We start from the raw sequence: 21580 nt of genomic DNA on the forward strand, positions 1-21580 counted from the left end.
GGGGGTTCAGCAGTATAGAATAATCGTTATTAATAATCGTGAATATAATTTTAATCAAAATAATCGTGAGTATCAGTTTATCCATTATCATGCAGCCCTACCTTTGTGAGTAGAAAAGACTTCTTTCAGAATCATTAAAAAATTCTTACAAGCCCCATTTTAAACACAAGTACGTCTTAACTGAGAAATTTCTCAATGAGTTTACAAATGACATGTGATTCATGTTGGAGCTGGTTGGTTTGATTCGTGGGGAGCAAATTAATAGGAAAGATGAACTTTTTCAGGTCTTCTAAAGTCTTTTAAACTTTTCTAAACTCCATTTACACATTGTTTTTTAGGGCCCCAAAGGGATGCCCAGGCCGCACGGGAGTTCATCCTAAAGATGTTTGTGGATCTGAACCCTGACAGCGACAAGATCATCTACTCGCATTTCACCTGCGCCACTGACACGGAGAACATCCGCTTCGTGTTCGCGGCAGTGAAGGACACCATCCTGCAGCTAAACCTGAAGGAATACAACCTGGTGTGAGACATGCTACGAGTCCGACACATGAATAAGCATAGAACAGGCACCCACAGAGCGTGTGCACACCTACGTCCACACACACACACACACACACACACATGCATCATGTACACTTTCAGAAACACATTTCTTTTGATTTCTCTTTCCCAGCTTCCAGAGTTTTTCTCTTTCTGTCCAGTGGAATCATTACGGACGTATCCTGCTCGTCATTTTGTTTTTTATTTGTTTGCCAAAGTCTGTCCGCTCATCCCCGGCAGCTCTCGTTAAAGGCATCTTTCCCTTTTATCAAATTTGACCACCGATATAAAGTGGCTCGGATTTGACAAAGGGTGTTAGCCTCTGACTCACCACTCCAACGTTAACGTATTTCATGGAAATGTTGTATTGGCAGAGCTATGATGAGAATGACCTGATACGCTGGCCTGAAAAACTGGAAGTGACGATCCTTCCCCTTTCCTGTAAAGGTCCTCACTCCAAACACGTCATCTGCTCCGAGCATTTCTCTGGAATTCTGCCTGGATGAATGGAAAAATGTGGTTTATACAGCCCTGCAAAAAGACTAAAAAAATTTAATAAAAGAAATCACAACATATTTACATACTTGTACATGGACTAGTGCTGTGGTGCTGGAAGTTCCGAAACGGATCCTTCTAGAATTCCGAGGAACTCGGCGGATTCTAAAATCCAGTGGGTTCCAGCGGGTTCCACTGATGGTGTGGAGAACCTTTCACTCGCAGAGATGATTCTCTCAACGAGCCTAGTCTTCAACTCGTATCGATGAATGTAAACTTCATGTGAGAGCATCGCAAATGCAAAAAAAGACGACAAAAAAAAAAGATAATGAAAACAAATAGTATAAGAATGCATATATAAGCAAAACGATACAACGCACGCAAAGGAGTGATGAAACTAATTAAATCTGTGTATATTGCTGAGATGATCATTTTAAAAACTTTTTAATGATAAGTAACTATAGCTACTTCCACTGCTATCGAATATAAAGTAAATTATAACAGCAGTCGAATTATTGATGGGTAAGAGACAACGTTAAGGATTTTTAAATGTGCGCAAAACAGGAGTACACATTTACGAAAGGTATTGTTCTGCAGATTTCCACATTTAACATTGAAAATGATTGCATTGCTTCCTTCCCCCATGGTTATGTTTTATTCTCATTCCTGGTTTTAATTTCGCAATCTAAAAAAAGTAATTTCGGAATGTGCGATTATCTTTTTCCGCTCATAAACAGATACTTTATTAATTCACAGTCCGGGTATCGTCGTCGTCTAGCGGCACTGATGCACACAATATATTATTTGTTATTACAGTTTTTTTTAACTGTCATAATGTAACTTCTTCGGTCGACAATATAAAAAATTTCGCACGAGTTCCGGGGAGGGTCGTGGGAGGATGGGGTCAGGGGGACAGGAAAGCATTTATGCGCTGAAGTGAATTGATAGTGTATATTTATATTTGTAAATACGTATACACATTATTGCTTATATAAAAAACGTCTGTGGTACACTATCTTTGGCAAAAAAGAAAAAAAATCACTTAATTGCAATTGTGTACGGTTCTGTTGGTTTTCTTATGAATTACAATATTATTGATACTGTGATTCTTTGTTTTAATTTTTGATTTAAGATTTTTTGGTCACTATGAATACGTCAAATGATATACACATAGCTGTACCTTATGGTAACGTGTGGAGGACGGAGGTGATGAGTAATAGTCTAGAGCAGACTTTAGAAAGCATTGGAAACTACAGAGACGAATAGGGAAACAGCCTCCTCCACTGTGTGAATGTTATAGAACATAAAAATATGATTTTTAAGCAAAATAAAAAATAAGATACAGAACATTTTATTTATATAATTTATAGACCAGATCTGAAGTTGTTGATAATTTGAATGCTATTGTTTCCTCTTTCCTATTTGAAGCACTCCCATGTTATGAGACGTTATGAGAAATAGGAGACTAGTGTCTGTACTGCTGTATAAACCTCCGTTATGGATACAATTATCAGCCTTTTTTTTTTTTTCTTCCCCCAAACACAAAATATATTGTACTATAAATATTTTCCCTAACCACACTTTTCACTTTCCTACAGATTTTTTTTTTTTTTAATTGTTAAATTTCCAAATTATGTTTAGGTGAAGTACTTAAAAACAAACATAGAAAATGTAAGATATGAAAATAGACAGCTGTTTATGTGATTGAAGATCTATTTGGTAGACGCTTGCAAGTAGTGACTTTTTCTTTCGATTCTGATTTCATTTCGATTTCTTTATAAATTCACAGCTTGTTTCCTTCATTGTGTATGTGATGCACAGATAGAAAAAAAAAGTGTTCTACAGTTCTTTTACAGTCAGTATTTTATACAGGTGACGTTTCATTCATTTTCATCAAGGGCTACGAAAAACATGCCACATGAATACCAGAAATGATTGGACAGTTTAGAGTGTGATTCAATACTGCGAGAAGCCAATCACCAAACACTCATGCATTATTCATTATTTTATCACTTTTGCTGCCATGCATCTGAGTTGATCACTTGTCACGGTCAAGAGAAACAAACTCCCAAACGCTTTCTTGATGGAAATAAAACCTGACGTGTTATTTGTAAAGTGAACCCGTGTAAGTCAGTGTTTACGTGGGGTTGTAAATCCTGCAGTGTTTTCTTCGCTGTTCGTAGTGAGTTAGATTTGAAGAAACTGATGAATCGAAGCAAACTGAAATACCATTATTTTGATGTACGTCTTACTCTAAAGTGTTCAAATGGATCTTAGTTTACTGCGACTTTCGAGTTGAGGTCTGCTCACTGTTGCTTTCTTTTATCAAGAAAAGACAAAGGAGGCGTGATTCGGCACAGATTGATTGTTCTTAATGCACTTTTTTCGTTTTTTTCTGTGCCACAAGGCGAATGCTGCGAGCTGCAGGCAGACAATTCAAGCTACACATATCTATAAATGTGCCAGTCCCAGAAATCTCGTATTCGGCGTTCCCTTAAAAACCTCTACCTCTGTGAGCCGTGAGATGTTTTTCGGGCATTTTAGGATCGGTAGTCAAGTGACAAGCACACTTTTTAGTCCGTAGGGCACAGTCAGTGAGGTTTGGAGGCCAAACATTGTTCATTTACTAGATTTTGCCAATAACCCGCATGTAAACACTGCAAAAACAACACCTTTCTCAGGCCAGAACAATCTTCCTAACAGGTCCGCCAAATGGTCCGTGGAAAATAGTGTCTGTCCCACGGCTTTTGTTTCAGTTCTGTAGCGGACAAGTGAATAGACATATCAGTCTTGAAGGATTTGGCTGTTCTGGATGACAGTTAAGATATAATTTAGGCTAGAAAATCCATGTACAAATGCATAAATATTTGAGCAAAGCATTGGAAACATGTCTTGTTGATAATCCTCCGTACTCAAGAGGGCGCCAGAGTTCCCTTCAAGTGTCTGTGCCATTATACCAAAAGTTATTATTCCTGAAAAAAGGAAGATTGGCTGTTGATGTTGGTTTTGTGGCCGCAAATTGCACTGTATTCACTTTTGACTTATCCGGCTCGAAGAAAAAAAAATGAATGCATTCCTATCTTTCTGTAGTGTGCATAACATAAGGTCGCTTGCCTCTTGAGTTCTCATGATGGTTGTGATTCAGTTCAGTGACTCTTTGCATTTGAGTGCTTGTAAAACTCACTTAGTGAGATGCAATGAACACATAAACTTATTGACATGTAGTCAGATTTGCTGGCCCATTGCAGACAACAGAGCAAGACGGTTGTTATTTCCGTGAAAGAATGTGGCTAGGTGCATCTGTGTGGTGGACGGTCGAATTGTTGACATCCTGACCCAATGAAAGAGTCATTAAAATGTGATATCTGCTTTTCATCCCCTGTTCTTTCATTGTAATGCATTGCCTGAAAGCTGTTATTTCCAGGACCACTTGATCATGTACATTTTATTTGGGTTTTCTCACTCATTCTTTTTCTGCTTCTTTGTACCCTTTTAATTTGTAATTATACCAAATGTAAATGTTGTATAATATTGTGCGTGCCAATCCCCTTCTCTGAGACTGACTCGTAACAAGTGCCAATTGTTGTCCACATGCAGACTGTGAAATTAGACAGTCCCCTTTTAAAAATGAGTAAAACACTAAAGAAGAGATTTACTTTGTGTTTAAGTTAGAAGATAAACTGCTGTTTTTCATTTTGTGATTATAAAAGCATGTGCTCTTTGTCCAGGTGGGAGTTGTGGGTTCAGACAAACATCGAAATCCTCAAGACGAGAAAACATAGTGGAAATCTTTTTTTTTTTTTTTTTTACAACATTCTCGCCATATTTTATTGTTGTTTTTATTTGTATTTGTTTCATTTCAACCGCTGTTGCCTGAACCTCATTCAAACATGGAAATGATTTTCATAACCGCCTTCTAAAAAAAACCTAAAATTATAAAGTATCTGTTTTAAATTTAAATAAATTTGTTCCTATACTTGCTGATGGTCTTGTAACTTGTTTTCTTTGCAGTGCCTGAAATGCTGTTGTTAAAAACCTGCTTTTAAAAAGATGTTTCAAAAGAGTCATTTAGTTTTATTTGCATTATATTTTCAGCACATAAAAGTCTCTCATGCCCTTTATTTAACATTTTTGCCAAATATGGTTTAGTTTTTTTGTCCAAAAGGGAGCAAAGAGAAATAGCATAGAGAAAAATATCTAAAAAACATAAATCTTAAAAACTTATATAATATTTATTATATTAATCCAAGGAGGATAATCCAATGATGTCATCTTCAACATACACCTGTAATATGTCCTCTATTAGAGGTATTAATAATATGTTCAATACAGTGGAAATGCTCCCATGGGTGCAGTTGCTATTATTGCAGGTTGGAGTCGCTGTACACTTGGCAGGAACAAAAGCGAGGCAATTCCAACACCTTCCACTTCCGGTTACTGTCATTTCATCCATTTGACATCTTAAAATGGGCCTCCTGAGCGCCACCTTAAATCCCCCCATATGAATGTACCAAAGTACGGATCCTACTACGATAAAGGTTTGTCTCATGAATATTAATGACGCAACGTGGCGTTCACCCGTTACTCCTTTCGGATTGGCTGTAATTCAAACTGGTCTTATGATAAAATAAAATAAAACTAGAAAAAAGTTTATTAATTGTAACAAACTTGTTGATTTTTCGATATACACCTTCCTAAAACAAATAATAGGAATGATAGTAATTGCATAATATTACCTACATATACAGATACGGTAAAACACATTTATTTTAAAATCTTAAGTCTCAGATATATAGACAAATCTATATTTGGGTCGCCAAAGAAGTGCAAAATAAAATAATGACACAAAAAATATCTCACAAATAAAAAACATTGCATTGAAGACCCAGGAGCAAGCCAGACCACTCATTGAATATTAATTAGGTGATGTACATATACGCTCCTGGAAGGTTGCAAGGCAACGGGCGTAATAAATATTCATGAGGAGCGCCTTTACTGTAGTAGAATCCGTGATATGGCGTCTTGCTTCACACGAGTCCGTCCATACGAGTCCTGAGGCATGATTTTCAGAACGCAGACTGCTCTTTCACTGCTTTAAACCAGACTGACGCAAGACTACCGAACACCTGACCAGATTTAGACGTTTTCCCTCATTTTCAAACGCATTTTTGCTCATTTCCTGCAGTATAAACTTGTTTATTAGCTTTAGCCAGGTAGCTTGTATTTGGGAATTGGAAAAGTATGATCAGCCCGGCTGTGGATTAATCGTCCTATCTCAACAGAAGATTCATTTTTCTCTTGTGAAACCGCAATGTCACATACTGTAGTAAATATAGCCCGTTGTTTTTGTTATTCTAAAAGCAGAGCTGTCTGAAGTTGGTGTAGGTTTGTAAAATACAGGAAAACTGGAGATCACCGCGAGGAAATCTGTTCAGGAGAGCAGACTAAAGCCCTTTCTGCCTTCAAACTCATCAGTTTAAACCTAATCAAGGCCGAAAATCCACCCAAAGCCTTTTCATTTCATCTTCAGAGAGATAATAAAGCACAAAAACAGGCTGATATGATGTTTCCACAAGCCAGGCACTCGGTAAGTAGCTTGTTTTCCTTCCTTTATTCATGCTGATTTTCACACGGACATTGCATCTCTTGATGTATTTTACGGATGATACCAACGCAAAAATACCATTTTATTTACATCTATAATGTCCTGTGGACACGAACCCTCATAAAACCATGTTTTTTGACAAGCACCAGGATAATAACATGTTTTTGGAAATGGTACAATGGTAAAACGTGCCATGGCCACACAATACCATTGTTTCAATTTACAAAAATGTACTTTGGCAGTACCATAATACAGTGTTTGTATTAGATGGCACTTATCCTTGTGTATGAAATGCATGTTTTTTTGTTTAAAATATGTTGGCTTTACATGTAAATACCATGCTATTTAAATATGCTAATGATTCAGTGTCATGAAATTATAATTTGGACCGTGGTACCATTATTACTGCCACAGTATGGGCAGTAATTATTATTTTTTGTAAGGGGTCATTCTGAGCTTTTTTGTTGTACCAGTCAACTATTAACTTATAATAACAATTGTTTATTGTATACAATTGATTGGTAATTGATGATAATCGATGAACACACACACATACAGTTTAACTATGTGTGGATATATTAGGCCTGAGCAAGTAAACGCACTAAAACATAATTAATTAATTAACTAAACTTGCTAGAAACTAACTCCAGCACCACAGTCGCTCACCTTCACTGTCACCACCACCTTGCTTCCCACAACTTTTTCAAACTTACATTTAACACAAGGATTTAATATGTAATAATTCTGTATATTAATTTGAATCCACATAACATGAACCTTTTCATATAAACTGGAATAAATTAGAGATGTTCCGATACCCTTTTTCTCTTCCCGATACCGATTCCGATACCTGAGCTCAGGGTATCGGCCGATACCGAGTACTGATCCGATACCTGGGTGTGTATCTGTATATACAGCTGTACATACTACTAGCCCTGTGTAAATTGATAGAATTATTTTATGGTGTGCTTCAGACTTATCACTTGATAAAACATGAACAAATACATGGTGAACTACTGTATTTATTACAGTATTTTTATTATCTGACATGAATTTGACAGTAATATTTATTTTCTTAAGCGAAAAAGAACTTCAAATGCAGCCAAAAATCTAACACCGCAAACTAAAAAAGGTATTTTTAGTTTTACAATATAACTGTATACAAAACTGCAACAAATAAGTCTAGGAATATAAAAAATTCTATATTAATCATATAATCTCTTTACAACAAAACAAGTAAAAAAACAAGCAACCGTCTAGGCATAATTATTATTATTAATAGAGACGTATTATTACTACATAGAGACGTAGCTAAATCTACTTAGATCACACGACAGAGACTACAAAACAGGGAGCTCCCGCGCATCTGCGCCCGTCTCCCACAGAGATGTAGAATTTGCAGGAGTAATATTTAAATAGTATTTTGCAGTTTAATATTCACAGACACTAGTATATATTCGGCTACAGTATGGAGCCCTGCGCTTAGACTAACACGGAAGCGAATGAACGCAGCTGTGGGCACCGAATATACTCGGGAGTCGGTAACTTGCTACCGGTACTACAGAGACGCTGGTATCATCACATTTTTCAATTTTCAGCACCATCTTGGTAGTGAAGTGCCAGTACTTGTGGCATCCCTAGTCGCCGTTTTACTGTCTGGTTGGTCCAGTCTGAAATACTGCTAAACAGCGGACATACTGCTAACCACTGATCTATAATAAAGAAGCGGCTTCACTGTCTGTTGGCAGTTTAGAACGCGATGAGCGATCCAGTCATATATAGATCAGCGCTGCTAATGCGTTTTCATTTCTTCTACGCTGCTCTAAACAGGGGTTGCTTGTGGCAACACAGCACAACTTCCTGTGTTTGCAATGCATTCTGAGCAGCGAAGAAGAACCGTGCAGCGGTTAGGCAAAGCTAGCGGTCATAACTAGGTCTTGAAAATGGTATTGGATCGGTATATGGGTTCATGTACTCGCCGATGCCAGAATTTGTTATGGTATCAGTGATATTTCCGATACTAGTATCGGAATCGGAACAACTCTACACAAAACTAGAGCCAAACTGAAATAAGACTTTAGTAATAAATAGTATGGTGAATAAAATTAAATAATCATAACTAAACGACGTATGAAAGCACGTATTTCTGTACATTATGAAATAAGGTGCATTGAAAGTCAATAAAACCTTGATTAATAGGAATATTTTAATTAAAATGTGCCTCCATGTACTGTTCAATAATGGATCGGCACTTACTACACAGAGCCGTAGTTCTCTGATAAGCTACGCAATACCACGTCATAATCGCAGATGAATCGCATGCAGTTATGAACGTGATATTGCGTAGCTTGTCAGCAAACTACAACTCTGTGTAGTAAGTGCCGCTCTATTTGAAAGCAGGTGATGGACATTTACTGCTTATCACAGAACCGGCTTTACTGACGAGACACGCATGACAATAACATGCGATTAATCGTGCAGCCCTAATGTGGTGTGATGAAACACGATCCCTATCAGTAAACTGATGCTTCGGTCTATTTATGACAAAAAGTACTGACACTACATTCAGATGATTTGCAACTGAATTGTGGCGTCAACAAGTTTAGACACTTTTAGCACAGCGGGGCGCGGCACGACAACTCTCGCGTCTGGTGTAGACACAGTTAGACAGTGTCTACTCCATTTACAAATAATTTATATATATATATATATATATATATATATAATTACAAAACAAAATGGTTAAAATTTGTTTTGAACAATTTCTTTGTCATCTGAATATTGATTTTAAGTAGGGAGATACTTTTTTTTTTATTTAAATCGTAAATATGACTTTTTGTAAAAAAAAAAAAAAAATTGGGATTTTAAGGCCATATCCACCAGCCCTACTGCAAAGTGAGATTATAGTTCCACATACAGACAAACCAAGGGTCACAGGAGGGGTGGGATGTTTATCAGTACTGGCTTGGGATGGGTGTCACGATGCTTCTCAAACAATGAGAGCATTTGGAGATGGCCCTAAAGCCGAGTTCAGACTGCATGATTTTCAAAGTAGTCGGGTCACTGTCCTTCTCGCACTGCATGACTATCTTGGCCAGCATTTAAAAAGAATGCAATGAGCTCGTAACTTTCTGAAGTTTCTGATAGCAGGTGAAGACAGTGGAGTGCATTGTTTTGTTAACTTTGTGGTTTATTATTTTGAGTCGTATGGAACGCTGTAAAACACAGCCCTCTCACAATATATTGCTTGACAGATGTGTTGCTTTTGCCACTCAGAAATGTACATGCAATCATGCAGCACTTATCAGAAGATCTGCACTCCAGCACAGTTAGCACTCACACTCATTGATCTATATATAACTGAACAGTGCTCTGGCCCTCCTTCCCACCGAGCCAGGGATGGCTAAACGAACCAGGGAGCGATCACATTAGTCAACTGAACCAGGTGGGCTTTGGGGGTCAAATGCACTCAGGCACAGTTAAGATTGCCTAGTGTTGAGTGCACCCTTTTTCTCCCGCATCCCAAACACACACGAGTCTCTACCCACACATCAAGTGTTGTCCCGTGCTACACTCTGTTGCACTGTGTCCTGCGATCGTGCAGGTCTCTACACATAAGGTGCCTGTTATAATGTAATGTGCGAGGCTCTGGACTCTGAGCATTACTTGTTTTTCTATAACGAACTATAAAATATTTCCTATAAAAACTTTAATGCCCTGGCAGTGGCAAATAGCTTTGGTTTTATATTTAATTTGATTACATTAATGTTATATTCTGAGATTTACAAGAAATATTTTAACTGCTACTATGTAAAGGAATACTGCTGTAAAAAAAAAATCACCTTAGTTGTTTAAAGAGTTTGCAAACCAATTGTTATTGCACTTTTGTTCATATAGCAGTACTTCTGAATGAAGAAAGTGCACAATACACTACTTTTGAAGGCATTATTGAATTTTGTGCATAACAATGCGATTAATTGCCCATCACTAATATTAGTTGCCCAGCACAAATAAATACATACATATTTTTGGTAGAAATGCATGAACATTTGTGAACACCACTACTGGAAGACGTACACAAAGCATATTGTTTGAATGCATTTTGAAAATGAGCCTCTGAATGCATCAATTTACTAATTTATCAATTCAGTGTCATTAATTCCAGTGTAATATGTTAATTTATGCAGGATTTTTGCATGTCAATTTGCATCAAAGATCTCCTCAGAGACATATGAGACAACGTCTTTGTATATTAATTAATTTTGAATTGCTATTCCATTGCATCTTACTATGTTTATTTCTTGTTCTCTGGCAGCTTTTTTCAGATATATGGTCTTCATCTCATGATTCAGATGTCAGGTTTGCAGGTAGCATGTCTAAATGATAGTGTTTCTGGTTCAGGTAGAGTCCGAGATGTTTGTTTGCACACCAGTTGCCTGGTTCCCTCCCTGTAGAGGCATAATTGTGTTGTTTCCATGAATTGTTCCTGTGCACACAGTGGGCAGCTTGTGATAATGAGTCCCCAGTCATTATTTTGTTTGCACTCAAGCATAATTCCCCCCACCTGGCCCACAGACATATGTGAACACATAAGTGTGTGGATTTGGGGGTTTCCTTTATCAAGTACTTTTTGCTGTTCAGAGAGTAGATTTGGGAGAACATTTCAGTCTTCAGCTTCAGCTTGGGATGTGTGTGAGGAAGTGAATGGGACGTTCTCACACTTGAACACATGAAACTCAATTTTGAGTCTGAGAAACATCCTGAAACATTTCCTGATTCCTATATTTCATATTGGATTTTGAAGTACGTTAATGTTGGTGTTTTCTGTTATTAATTAAGCCTTAAGTAGTTTCATAAAGTGTCACTTAAAACTACCTATAGCATGTTCAAAGCATTTTTGTTTATTCTCGGCACCTTGTCCAGAAATCTTAAAGGAATCTGAATTCCAATGAAATTTGTTCATATCTTAAACATAGTCCAAATAGTAACAAACAATACTATTAAATTGTATAATTTTTTTATTTGCTTTATCTATTTTATTATATTACAAATAGTATATGTATACTATGTGGTATATCCAAGTACATGTAATTAATATTAAATATAATTTATTACATTTATTGAGTTCGCATTTAAAGAATTCATTTTTGTAATATTATATTTGTATATTACTTAATATTCTACGTATTAAAATGATAGAATGTTATATAATTAATAAATATTAACCTAAATATATATTAATATTATATAGTGAAAATAATTGTATATACACAAACTCAAATTGTGAAACTTGTGTATTAAATAAATTCAATGGACACAGACTGAAGTAGTTGGTTCTTTTAGTTGTGATGATTTTGAGTTGAATTTCTGAAATGAATTTTTCTATGACATTCTAATTTGAGATTCGCCCATGTATAAATATTATTTTTTAATGTATTATTATTTTTATTATTATTATTATCTATGTATTGGTTTAATATTAATTAAACATGCTTAAATATAAATAATGCATCATAATCTACATGCAATAATCATAATATATTATAAAAATAAATAATAAAATATATTCTTCTGTCTTTTATCATATAATGTCAGTTTGTTTAGAGAATCTTGGTTTAATCCTATTAAGATTGTTTTCCACAGTATGACAGTAACATTTCTTTAGCATCATGTTTTGTTGTTGTTGACAAGGCTCTATATTTTCTTAAAACAACAGATTAATACCTCAGCAGTGAAAAATGATCCCATTACAGTCTTTAAATTGACATGTCTTACTGCTGCTGATGAATTACAATGATTACACTGACCACATGTTGATCTTAGATCTCTGAGATTTCATCAGAAGTGGGAATCAACCGGAGATTAACTGTGGGATCCCAAATCTTGGATTAGGAGTTACAGCCGACTGCTCCGTTTAATCCCAGCCTCAAAGATTTACTGTGTTCTCTGGAATCCTGGATCTTTGGGATCAGTTTGATTTATAAAACCTCTAAAGTTACTTAAAAACAGACTTTTGGTCGATAGATTTAATAACTTGTTATGGGTCAAATCCTTCACAGAAGTAGGAAGGGAAGGATATTTTGCTGCAAACAGCGGTGCTTGTGTTCACAGTCAGGATCGAGAGTGAAAAACAGGCCATTTTGAATAAAGTGTTTGTGAACCATTACTCTTCATCCAATTGTTGGTCCTTTTCAGCTTGTTTGTTAGCTCCTTCTTACCTGTGGTTATGTGCCAAAGTGAAGTACTTGGTGTTAAGGGTTTGTTCAAGTCTCTGGCCCTGAGTTTGAGCAGTAACTACAGTGATGCTTGACCTGGCAAACACTACAAGGATTTTACAGTCTGGTGCCACAAAGAACCTTTTATACTCTAGTGCTTTAGAAAATCATCTGCATACTGGTGCATTAAAGAAATCACAATACTGATTTGAACAACCTATAACGAATCATCAAGAGAAGTATACAAAAGAACCATATAACGTTACATGGTTGTTTGAATATCCGTTATTCTTAGTGTGATGATTCATCAGGAGATTCACAGAAACACTGATTGTAGGTCAGTCGTCGTTTTCTGGGTAATAGGAGGCAAGTGCTTCTTCTTGTAATGTTATAACTGTTAGAGATGTAATTGATACTGTTCTCAACTCATGTTATGATATGTAAAATAAAAAACTGCAGACACATTTTGTGATTATCAATATGACTATATAATAATAAAATTTCATTTAGCAATAATATTAATTATTATTATTATTATTATTATTATTAAAATAAAAAAATAGGAAATACTGCTAATCTTTCACAGAAAGTCGACGTTTAAAAATCACTTGGTATTAATAATAAAATAAGAAAATAATTATTTTATTAATTACTTATCATATTTTTTAATACCAATCTATTATAAATAGATTAGATAATAAATAGAAAACAATAAAAAATATTACTAATATTTATATCATTATAAAATATATTTTAATATGAATCTATCTGGAACATTTTATTTACTTACTACCTTTGCAATTTAATAAAAAAAAAGATATTAATTCAAACAAACATTTTAGCCTGTTGCTCACCTTGCTGTATTTGTAATACTGTAGCAGTGAGTTTTTTGCTTACAAGCAAAACGTCTATTTAAAATTGAATCTGTTACTATGAGACTCTCTGTTTCAGACACACACACACAAACACACACACATGCACAGCAGTCTGGGTTCATTATGTGTGTATTGTGTTGTGAGGGTGGACAGGGGTCTGGTAGACATTATTAAGGACAACTGAATTAACAAGACCCCCAACAGAGAGAGAGGTTAATCCCTCCGGCACACACACACACACTTTCATTTTCTCAGAAAAAAATCGCACACATACACACGCTGTTAACTGTGTGTGTGCAGCTGCCACCATCACTGCTGCTAATGTGTTTATGAACTGCTGGAAGATCAGTTATACTGTGAAAACACACACACACATTTATATATATGCTTGCACACATGATCTTGAGTGTAATTGTGAGACTTTTTTTTCTGCATGCTCAGCTCCCCTCCCCAAACATCTCACTTCCTGTGCTACAACACACACACACACCAGCCGCAATTTCAGAGACACAAAAAAAGCAGATAAGAGCCTGAGGGCTGTAAGTGTGTGTGTGTGTGTGTGTGTGTGTGTGTGTGTGTGTGTAGCAGATGTCTGGTTCACTCAGGCCAAAGTCACTCATTAGCATTACAAAGGGGGCAACAGCAGAGCCTCGTCAGCCGTCAGAGGACAGGAAGATTTCATTTACTTTATTTATTTTTATATATATATATATATATATATATATATATATATATATATTCAGATGCTTTATTTTGCTTCTATTATTATTTTTTCAGTCTAGAGGGTTTCATTAATATTGTTTTTTATTTGTTTTAAATATAGTGGCTTATTTATTTTTCTTTTTTATTATAGAGGCTTTTTATTTTTTATTTAAAATTCCGTTTTCCTAATTCATTTTCTATTCTAGAGTCTTTTCTTTTGATTTCTGTTTTATTTTAGAGACTTTGTTTTATTCATTTTAATTTCTACTTGATTCTAAGCTTTTTTTCAGTTTTTTTCTAAAGACTCTTTTATTGTATGTGTATTTTTTTTGTAGAGACTTTTTTACATTTTTGTATTTTTTATTACTTCGTTTTTTTTAATTAGTGTGTGTGTGTGTGTGTGTGTGTGTGTGTGTGTGTGTGTGTGTTTTATGACTTGGAGTATATAGTTATTTAACAGAATATGAGTGATGCTTGCTTGTGTAAACTCACAGTGCTGTGATAATGCCAAGGCTCCAGCTAGTCAGCATTATTGTTTTTTTTTACTCTGCAAGTCACAGATCTTGTAGTGTGCACACTAGTAGCAGACGCTTCTGCAGAGTTTCTGCAAGCAAAAGAAAGCAAAGCATTGTGAAGCACAAGCAAAGAAAAATAGACAAAGCACCTATTTCGTCTTATTTGAACTGTTCTGTGCAAATTAGTGTAAAAATGTGTTGTCTGCAACAAAACCGAAAACTCTGAGTCTGATTACAGTGTTATTAGACTTTAGCCATTTATGTTTATTAGCAACTGAGAAAAAGCACAAATGTCAGGGCATGTCAAAACTTCTCCAGGCCCCGAAAACACGCTCAGACCCCAGAGGGTTAAGTATGCGAAGGATAATGACCTGTCCTGAAGCGTGTGTCTGGTTTAAGGTGTTCTGACTGGGGTTTAGTGTCACTAGTGAGGGATGCTGGAGGAGGAACAGCCTCATGTGTTCAGTGCTCACAGGTGAGGCTGCTGTTTCTCCTCTAATTGGTTACTAATAGCAGGAAGAGACTAGAGGGATTTACTGAAACACACACACACACACACATCTCTCCTGCCTCTGGACACACATTATCTTCGGGAGGACAGAATTGCAGGGATGGTATGTGAGGGAGGAGATGGGAAAAGTGTTTCAGTTTAAAACTTTCATTTCACTTTCAATGTCTTTTCATGAAAAAAATATTTCTGCTTAAGACATTGTAAAATGGTAAATAAAAAACATGCATATTCATTCAATTCTGTAATAAGGCACCCAAGTGCACAATTCAATTATATATTAATATACAATTCTGTTTTTCTTTTTTATTCTACTCCATTATACAAATATTAACTATTAATATTCAGAATGATAATTGTTATATATTATTATACAATAGGGTTCCAGAATCATGTGTGTATGGTATGTATGTATTTATGTATTTAAGTACTTCTTCCTAACCGATGCCTAGGTTGTTCATCGGAACATTTTGATGTTGAATCAGTCTCTCATCTGTTGTCTTTGTTTTTCAGGCTTCGTCTCAGTCGACCCAGCCACTCAAATTCACCACGTCAGACTCTTGTGATCGCATCAAAGACGAGTTTCAGTTCCTGCAGGCACAATATCACAGGTATACGTGCAGAATACTACTAAAAAGTTTCAAAAGCATGATTTAAAAAAAAAAATGAAATTAATGTTTATTCAGGAAGGAGGCATTAAATTGATCAAAAATGACTGTTAAGACAGTATTTATTTAAATTTAAATTAATTTTTAAATGTAAAATTAAACTTAAATTTTTTTTTAATTTATGCATTGAGCAGACGCTTTTATCCAAAGCGACTTACAGTGTATTCAGGCTATCAACTTTTACCTATCATGTGTTCCCGGGGAATCCAACCCTCAACATTGCGCTTGATAGCACAATGCTCTACCAATTGAGCTACAGGAACAAAAAAAAAAGAAATCTTTTGAAACATTGTTTGAACTTACTATTCATCAAAGATTCCTCACGGTTTCCACAAAAATATGAAGCGGCACAACCGTTTTCAACATTATTAATAATAACTCTTTCTTGAGCAGCAGTTCAGTATATTAGAATGATTTCTGAAAGATCACGTGACACTGAAGACTCGAGTAATGATCACAGGAATATATCACTTAAAATGCATATTTTAAAATGTAATGATATTTAAAAATGACTTTTTTGCTGTATTTCTGATCAAATAAATGCAGCATTGTTGAGCAGAAGAGACTTGCTCTTTAAAAACATTAAGCAGGAGCATACCAAAAGCATTCATACACACACAACTAGTTTAACTGTTATTTAACAAGACCTTGAGAAGCACAGGAAGTTTCTCTCCTACACCCTAAAAACACCCTGCCGGTGTGAAATCCTCTCCGGGACGCTCAAATAGTGTGAACGCAGGCCCTCCTGGAAAAACTTCCTGTCAGCACCAGAGATAAGAGCGATCACGGAGGACATCCGGCCATCACACATCAGAGAAACCGCAGACCGAGGAAGGAAGAGGGAAATGGAGACTGCACTGCGGCGCTTTAAATTCATTTAGACGTCAATAGGCCGTAACATCTTAAAACAATGGACGGCCACTTCACCTTACAGCTCCATGTCACTGAGTATTTCCACAAGTAATGCTAATGAATGAGTGATTATTCTGTGGAGCTGCTCGGGATTGCATAATGGTGTTATCATTATTGCTTTCGTGATTAAAGACCTCATAAAATGGTCTGACAAATGCAATTTTCTCTCCTGTGTTGATGTTAGGGCGTGGGGATGGGCTGAGTCATTTATTTGAACCAGTCAGTCGGCTTTAGTTCACGTCACAGTCCTAAACCGTGATTTACTGCTTGCTATTAGTCATGGCAGGTGGTGTCCGGGGGGCGTTCTCATTCTAGAGTGCATTTGTAGATTTTTAGATCCAGAAGTTGGCAATAAAACGGATTCCCAGCAGAGAAAGAATATAAATATTTAAATGCATAAACATTGTTTCATAGTATTTAATTGTAGGTATATGCTACTGTATTTTTTATAATAATATAATAATTCTTAATAATGATTTGCAATGTTTCTTGAGCAGCAGATAAGCATATTAGGGAGATTTCTGAAGGATCATGTGACACTGGAGTGATGATGCTATTACAGGAATAAATTACAATTAACAGTTGCTTTAAATTGTAATATTTAAGTTTTGTTTTATTATTATTATTAAATAGATGTAGCCTTGGTGAGCACGAGAGACTTTCAAAACATTAAAAAAAGAAAAATCTTGCCAACCCCAAACTTTTTGAAGTGTAGTGTGTGTGTAACTATTTAATATAAAAAGTTTTATGTGAGGAAAATAAATCCTACATTCCTTCATTACATTCGTCTCAACACATGGCCAGCCCAATCACAATCCTCCATGAGGCGGTCCAGACAGGAAACCGGTTGCTGAATTCTTTCTGGCTTTTTTCCCCTGCTTCTAGAGCGAGAGAGAGAAATTGAGGTGAAGTGCAGCTGACTGCCTCAATGAAGTGTGTGTGTGTTTTAGGGTGAAATGTAAATATTGAAGCCGTCGTACACAGACTGGGTCATTTAAACCACATTTCCATTATTTAAAGATGCATCATGTAATTCACAACATATAAACATATTTAACAAGAAGCGAGTAGTGCATCTCATGTTGTCTTTGTGTTTCAGTCTGAAGATGGAATGTGATAAACTGGCGAGTGAGAAATCTGAAATGCAGCGTCATTACATAATGGTGAGTAAAACATGGAGTGCAGTGCATGTGCAGATCATATTGAATCTGTTTCCACTGCGAATAAAACATCCACAAATAAACTCTTAATTCTAAGAAGAAATGTCAGAATTGTGCTATGTTTTATAGTTTCGTTATATGTGCATTTCTTACTTGTGTTGGTTTGTTTTGGCTGTAGTTCAGTTTTGGTTGTTTGTCATGTGATTGAATGTTTTTGGATCTTGTCTGTAAGGCTGTGTGTGTCTGCAGTAATGTAATATTTTCCATTTACATTTTTTATTTTTAGTTAAATCTTTTGTCATTGTATGTGCTTTGTCATTTCCGTTTTTAATATTACTATTTAGCTTCAAGCAGTTTCAGTTTTCATTTAATTCCAGGTTTTTCATTTCATTTTAGTGCTTCAACTTGTTTTACTTCAAGGCAATATTTGTAATGGTTTTTAGCTAAAGATTTTCATCCAATGCTTATAAATTCATTTCAGCCTTATTATAAATAACAAGCGTGTTAGAATTGCTTCAGTTTTAGTCAACTAAAGATGATTTTGATTATTCCTCTGCTGTTTTCGCTGCCTTCGATACACTTGTATGTATTGCCTCTTTGAGACACATGTAGGGTGATTCTGGAGAGTTTTTGGACATTTTGAGATGTCCGTGTTTCTCCCAAATGTCTAAAAATAAGAATCATTACACGTGCAGCTGTCATATGTTATATATATGTTATATAATATTATTACAATTTAAAATAGCTATTTGTTTTTCTGAGATGGCAAAGCTGAATTTTTGATCTTATGTCTCTTTCCTGTTTCTGTGACTGCAGTATTATGAGATGTCATACGGACTCAACATGGAAATGCACAAACAGGTGAGAATCTAAATATTGTGCCAGAATCAGCACAAATCTACATAAAATGTGGGGGAAAGTTAATGCATTATTATATTTGTGTAAAAAAAAAATATGCATGTAATAAATATGGCAGGAGGATATATAAACCTTTAGACTTGTGTTTGTGCAGAATCTGCAGTTTGCTTTAAACTAAAGGCTTGTATGGTTTGTACATACACAGCGTCCTAGATACACAAGTGTCTTTCAAACATGGTCGGTCAGCATACATTATCATGACTGACTGCTGTTTGTGTGTTTTTGTGCAACATCAGCAGCTTTGTTAATGGATGTAAACCCCTGAGATGTGCTTGTGTTCTGTCCGCAGGCGGAGATTGTGAAGAGATTGAATGGAATCTGTGCTCAGGTGTTGCCTTACCTGTCTCAAGAGGTCAGACTGTGTGATTTATTGATGACACACTCTCTGTAATGACACTCCGCCTCATCAGTGACATAAGTGTGTGTGTGTGTGTGTGTGTGTGCAGCACCAGCAGCAGGTCCTGGGGGCGATTGAGCGAGCCAAACAGGTCACCCCTCCTGAGATGAACTCTATTATTCGAGTAGGAACCTCACACCATTCAACTGCATGTGTTATTGTGTAGGACTGGCAGATTATTGCTAGAAAACGAATACATTTATAAATTTAAATTATACTTTTAGCCTCTCGTTATTTGTATATCTATAACTATATACAGATATCCATAAAAATTTGTTATAAAATGTGTAAAAAAAAAAAAAAAGTGTGTATATATATATATATATATAATATATATTTCACAGTAAATTGTTTAAATGATAGCCAATTAAAACCGTGTTTTAACACTATTAAAAAATCTCTCTATTAAAAAAATAATTATTATTTTTTTATTATTTATTACTGCTTTATTATTAATTGTTTTTGCTCTGAACAAAGTCAAGGATGATTTTTTTTAGTATATATATATATATATATATATATATATATGTAAATGTATATATATATGTAAATGTATATTATTATTTCCATGATGGCGCAAGCGAATCATTGAATCATAGATTCATGTTTACATGAATCATTAATGAACAGTTTTTGAAACCAAAAAAAACAAAAACAGTGTCAAAATTAATGACAGAAAAAGTAAAATTGAAATGTTTATATTCTTATCAGTGAACGTTGTAAACACAGACTACATTTATTCTGCAAAATATTCTCGTAACAGCAAACATGCAATGAAACGTGATGTGGCTTTGTCATGAAAGTTCAGAAAGAATGCGTTATATGTGACGGGTGTTTGTCTGTGTGTTTGTTGGTGTAAACGCAGCAGCAGCTTCAGGTTCACCAGCTCTCTCAGCTTCAGGGTTTGGCATTACCCATGACCCCTCTGCCCCTGGGCTTGACTCCGCCCACCCTGCCCGCCGTCACCTCCAGCTCCGGCCTCCTGTCTCTGTCCAGCATCCTCGCGTCTCACGCACACCTGGCCAAGGAGGACAGGAGCTCCCGCGACGGGGCCGAGGGCCACCGCGAGGACGACGCAGACAAATCCAACTAGCCTTCATACAGACGCTTCGATTCTGTGCAGAAGAAGAGCCAGCTCCTGTCTCACCAGATTGGGTCTGATTCAATCTCTCTCTCTCTCTCTCTCTCTCTCTCTGTTACTACAGCGAATCTTTATTCTGTTTGATTAATTTTCTTTTCATTAGTGGTGTTTGCTAAGGCTCTATTAATATTGCTCATACTTGGGGTTAGTGATTTGAACAAACCCCATCCCTAAATCTTGAACTCCAGCATGTATCAAGGTCCTTATCCAGAGACCTGACTATAATAGAGACTCTCAAGAGTCACCCAGAATGCCTGGCAATGCTCTCGCAACAACCTAGTAACTGCACGGTTGTCCTCTCAAGCACCCCAAACATAACCACTCAAAATACTTCTGATACCTACTAGTCAATATATTTCATCATATTCTGTTCTGGGCATATCTAGTTAACAGTTTTAACACTCTGGTTACCCTGTCACAGGAATGAATATACATGTTTTACATAAGACGACACAGTCTATATTGCCCTCAGAAAGGTATAAATGCCTTACGAAGGCCTTACCAAGTGTGTGTGTGTTAGTGTGTGTAGGACAGTGACCGATGAAAACAGATGTTCCTCGTTCAGACCCACATGCTCATGTCGTGCTAGTTTTTCTGTTTGCAGTGCATGTGTTTCCATGAGTGAGCGTGCAGCTGTGATACTCTCAGACTACTACTAGAGCAGTGTTCTCAGCAGATTTCAGTCTTGACCCTTGATTTGATGTGCTTTTAGTTAATACTAAACTCCTATTAATGACTGAAAGTACATTATTAGTGATTAAAACGGCGATTTAGTCAATCAAGATACTAAAAAGCATTTAAATTTAATTTTTAATATTCAAATAATTGAACTTTTAAAATGCAAAAACAATCGAGACTTAAGACTGAAACTGACGTCTTGTGTAATTACAATAACAATCAAAAAAAAACAAATACCGATCAACTAT

The 21580-nt window shown here is 36.0% G+C and overlaps 2 protein-coding genes across 3 annotated transcripts in view; both read left to right on the top strand.

Annotated features, from left to right (window-relative positions):
* The window catches only part of gna11b (guanine nucleotide binding protein (G protein), alpha 11b (Gq class)), a 62748-nt gene extending 57729 nt beyond the window's left edge, over positions 1 to 5019 (top strand). The window contains exon 7 of the mRNA XM_059501128.1: positions 339 to 5019. Coding sequence (XP_059357111.1) covers positions 339 to 529 — 191 coding nt within the window. The 3' untranslated portion in view covers positions 530 to 5019. The remainder of the gene's footprint in view (positions 1 to 338) is intronic.
* A 1002-nt stretch (positions 5020 to 6021) lies between these two features.
* LOC132096020 (TLE family member 5-like) lies at positions 6022 to 21199 on the top strand. 2 transcript variants are annotated; one of them, XM_059501131.1, is made up of 7 exons: positions 6022 to 6625; positions 15972 to 16069; positions 18138 to 18201; positions 19015 to 19059; positions 19406 to 19468; positions 19563 to 19637; positions 20382 to 21199. In XM_059501131.1, the coding sequence occupies exons 1-7, from the start codon at positions 6599 to 6601 to the stop codon at positions 20604 to 20606; spliced, it is 597 nt and encodes a 198-aa protein (XP_059357114.1). In that variant the 5' UTR covers positions 6022 to 6598; the 3' UTR covers positions 20607 to 21199. The 2 variants fall into 2 exon arrangements, with proteins under 2 accessions (XP_059357114.1, XP_059357113.1); XM_059501130.1 differs by having other exon boundaries at positions 6023 to 6625; positions 20379 to 21199.
* The last annotated feature ends 381 nt before the right edge of the window (positions 21200 to 21580 follow it).

Source organism: Carassius carassius, chromosome 20 (genome assembly GCF_963082965.1).
Source record: "Carassius carassius chromosome 20, fCarCar2.1, whole genome shotgun sequence".
In the NCBI taxonomy this organism is placed as follows: Eukaryota; Metazoa; Chordata; class Actinopteri; order Cypriniformes; family Cyprinidae; genus Carassius; species Carassius carassius.

What these genes read in the sequence shown, in the direction of transcription:
- LOC132096020 (XM_059501130.1), top strand. Translation starts at nt 6,599, where the DNA reads ATGATGTTTCCACAAGCCAGGCACTCG. An exon ending in CTGCAGGCACAATATCACAG is followed by an intron (nt 16,070 to 18,137) that starts GTATACGTGCAG and finishes TTTGTGTTTCAG; the next exon opens with TCTGAAGATGGAATGTGATA. An exon ending in TGCCTTACCTGTCTCAAGAG is followed by an intron (nt 19,469 to 19,562) that starts GTCAGACTGTGT and finishes GTGTGTGTGCAG; the next exon opens with CACCAGCAGCAGGTCCTGGG.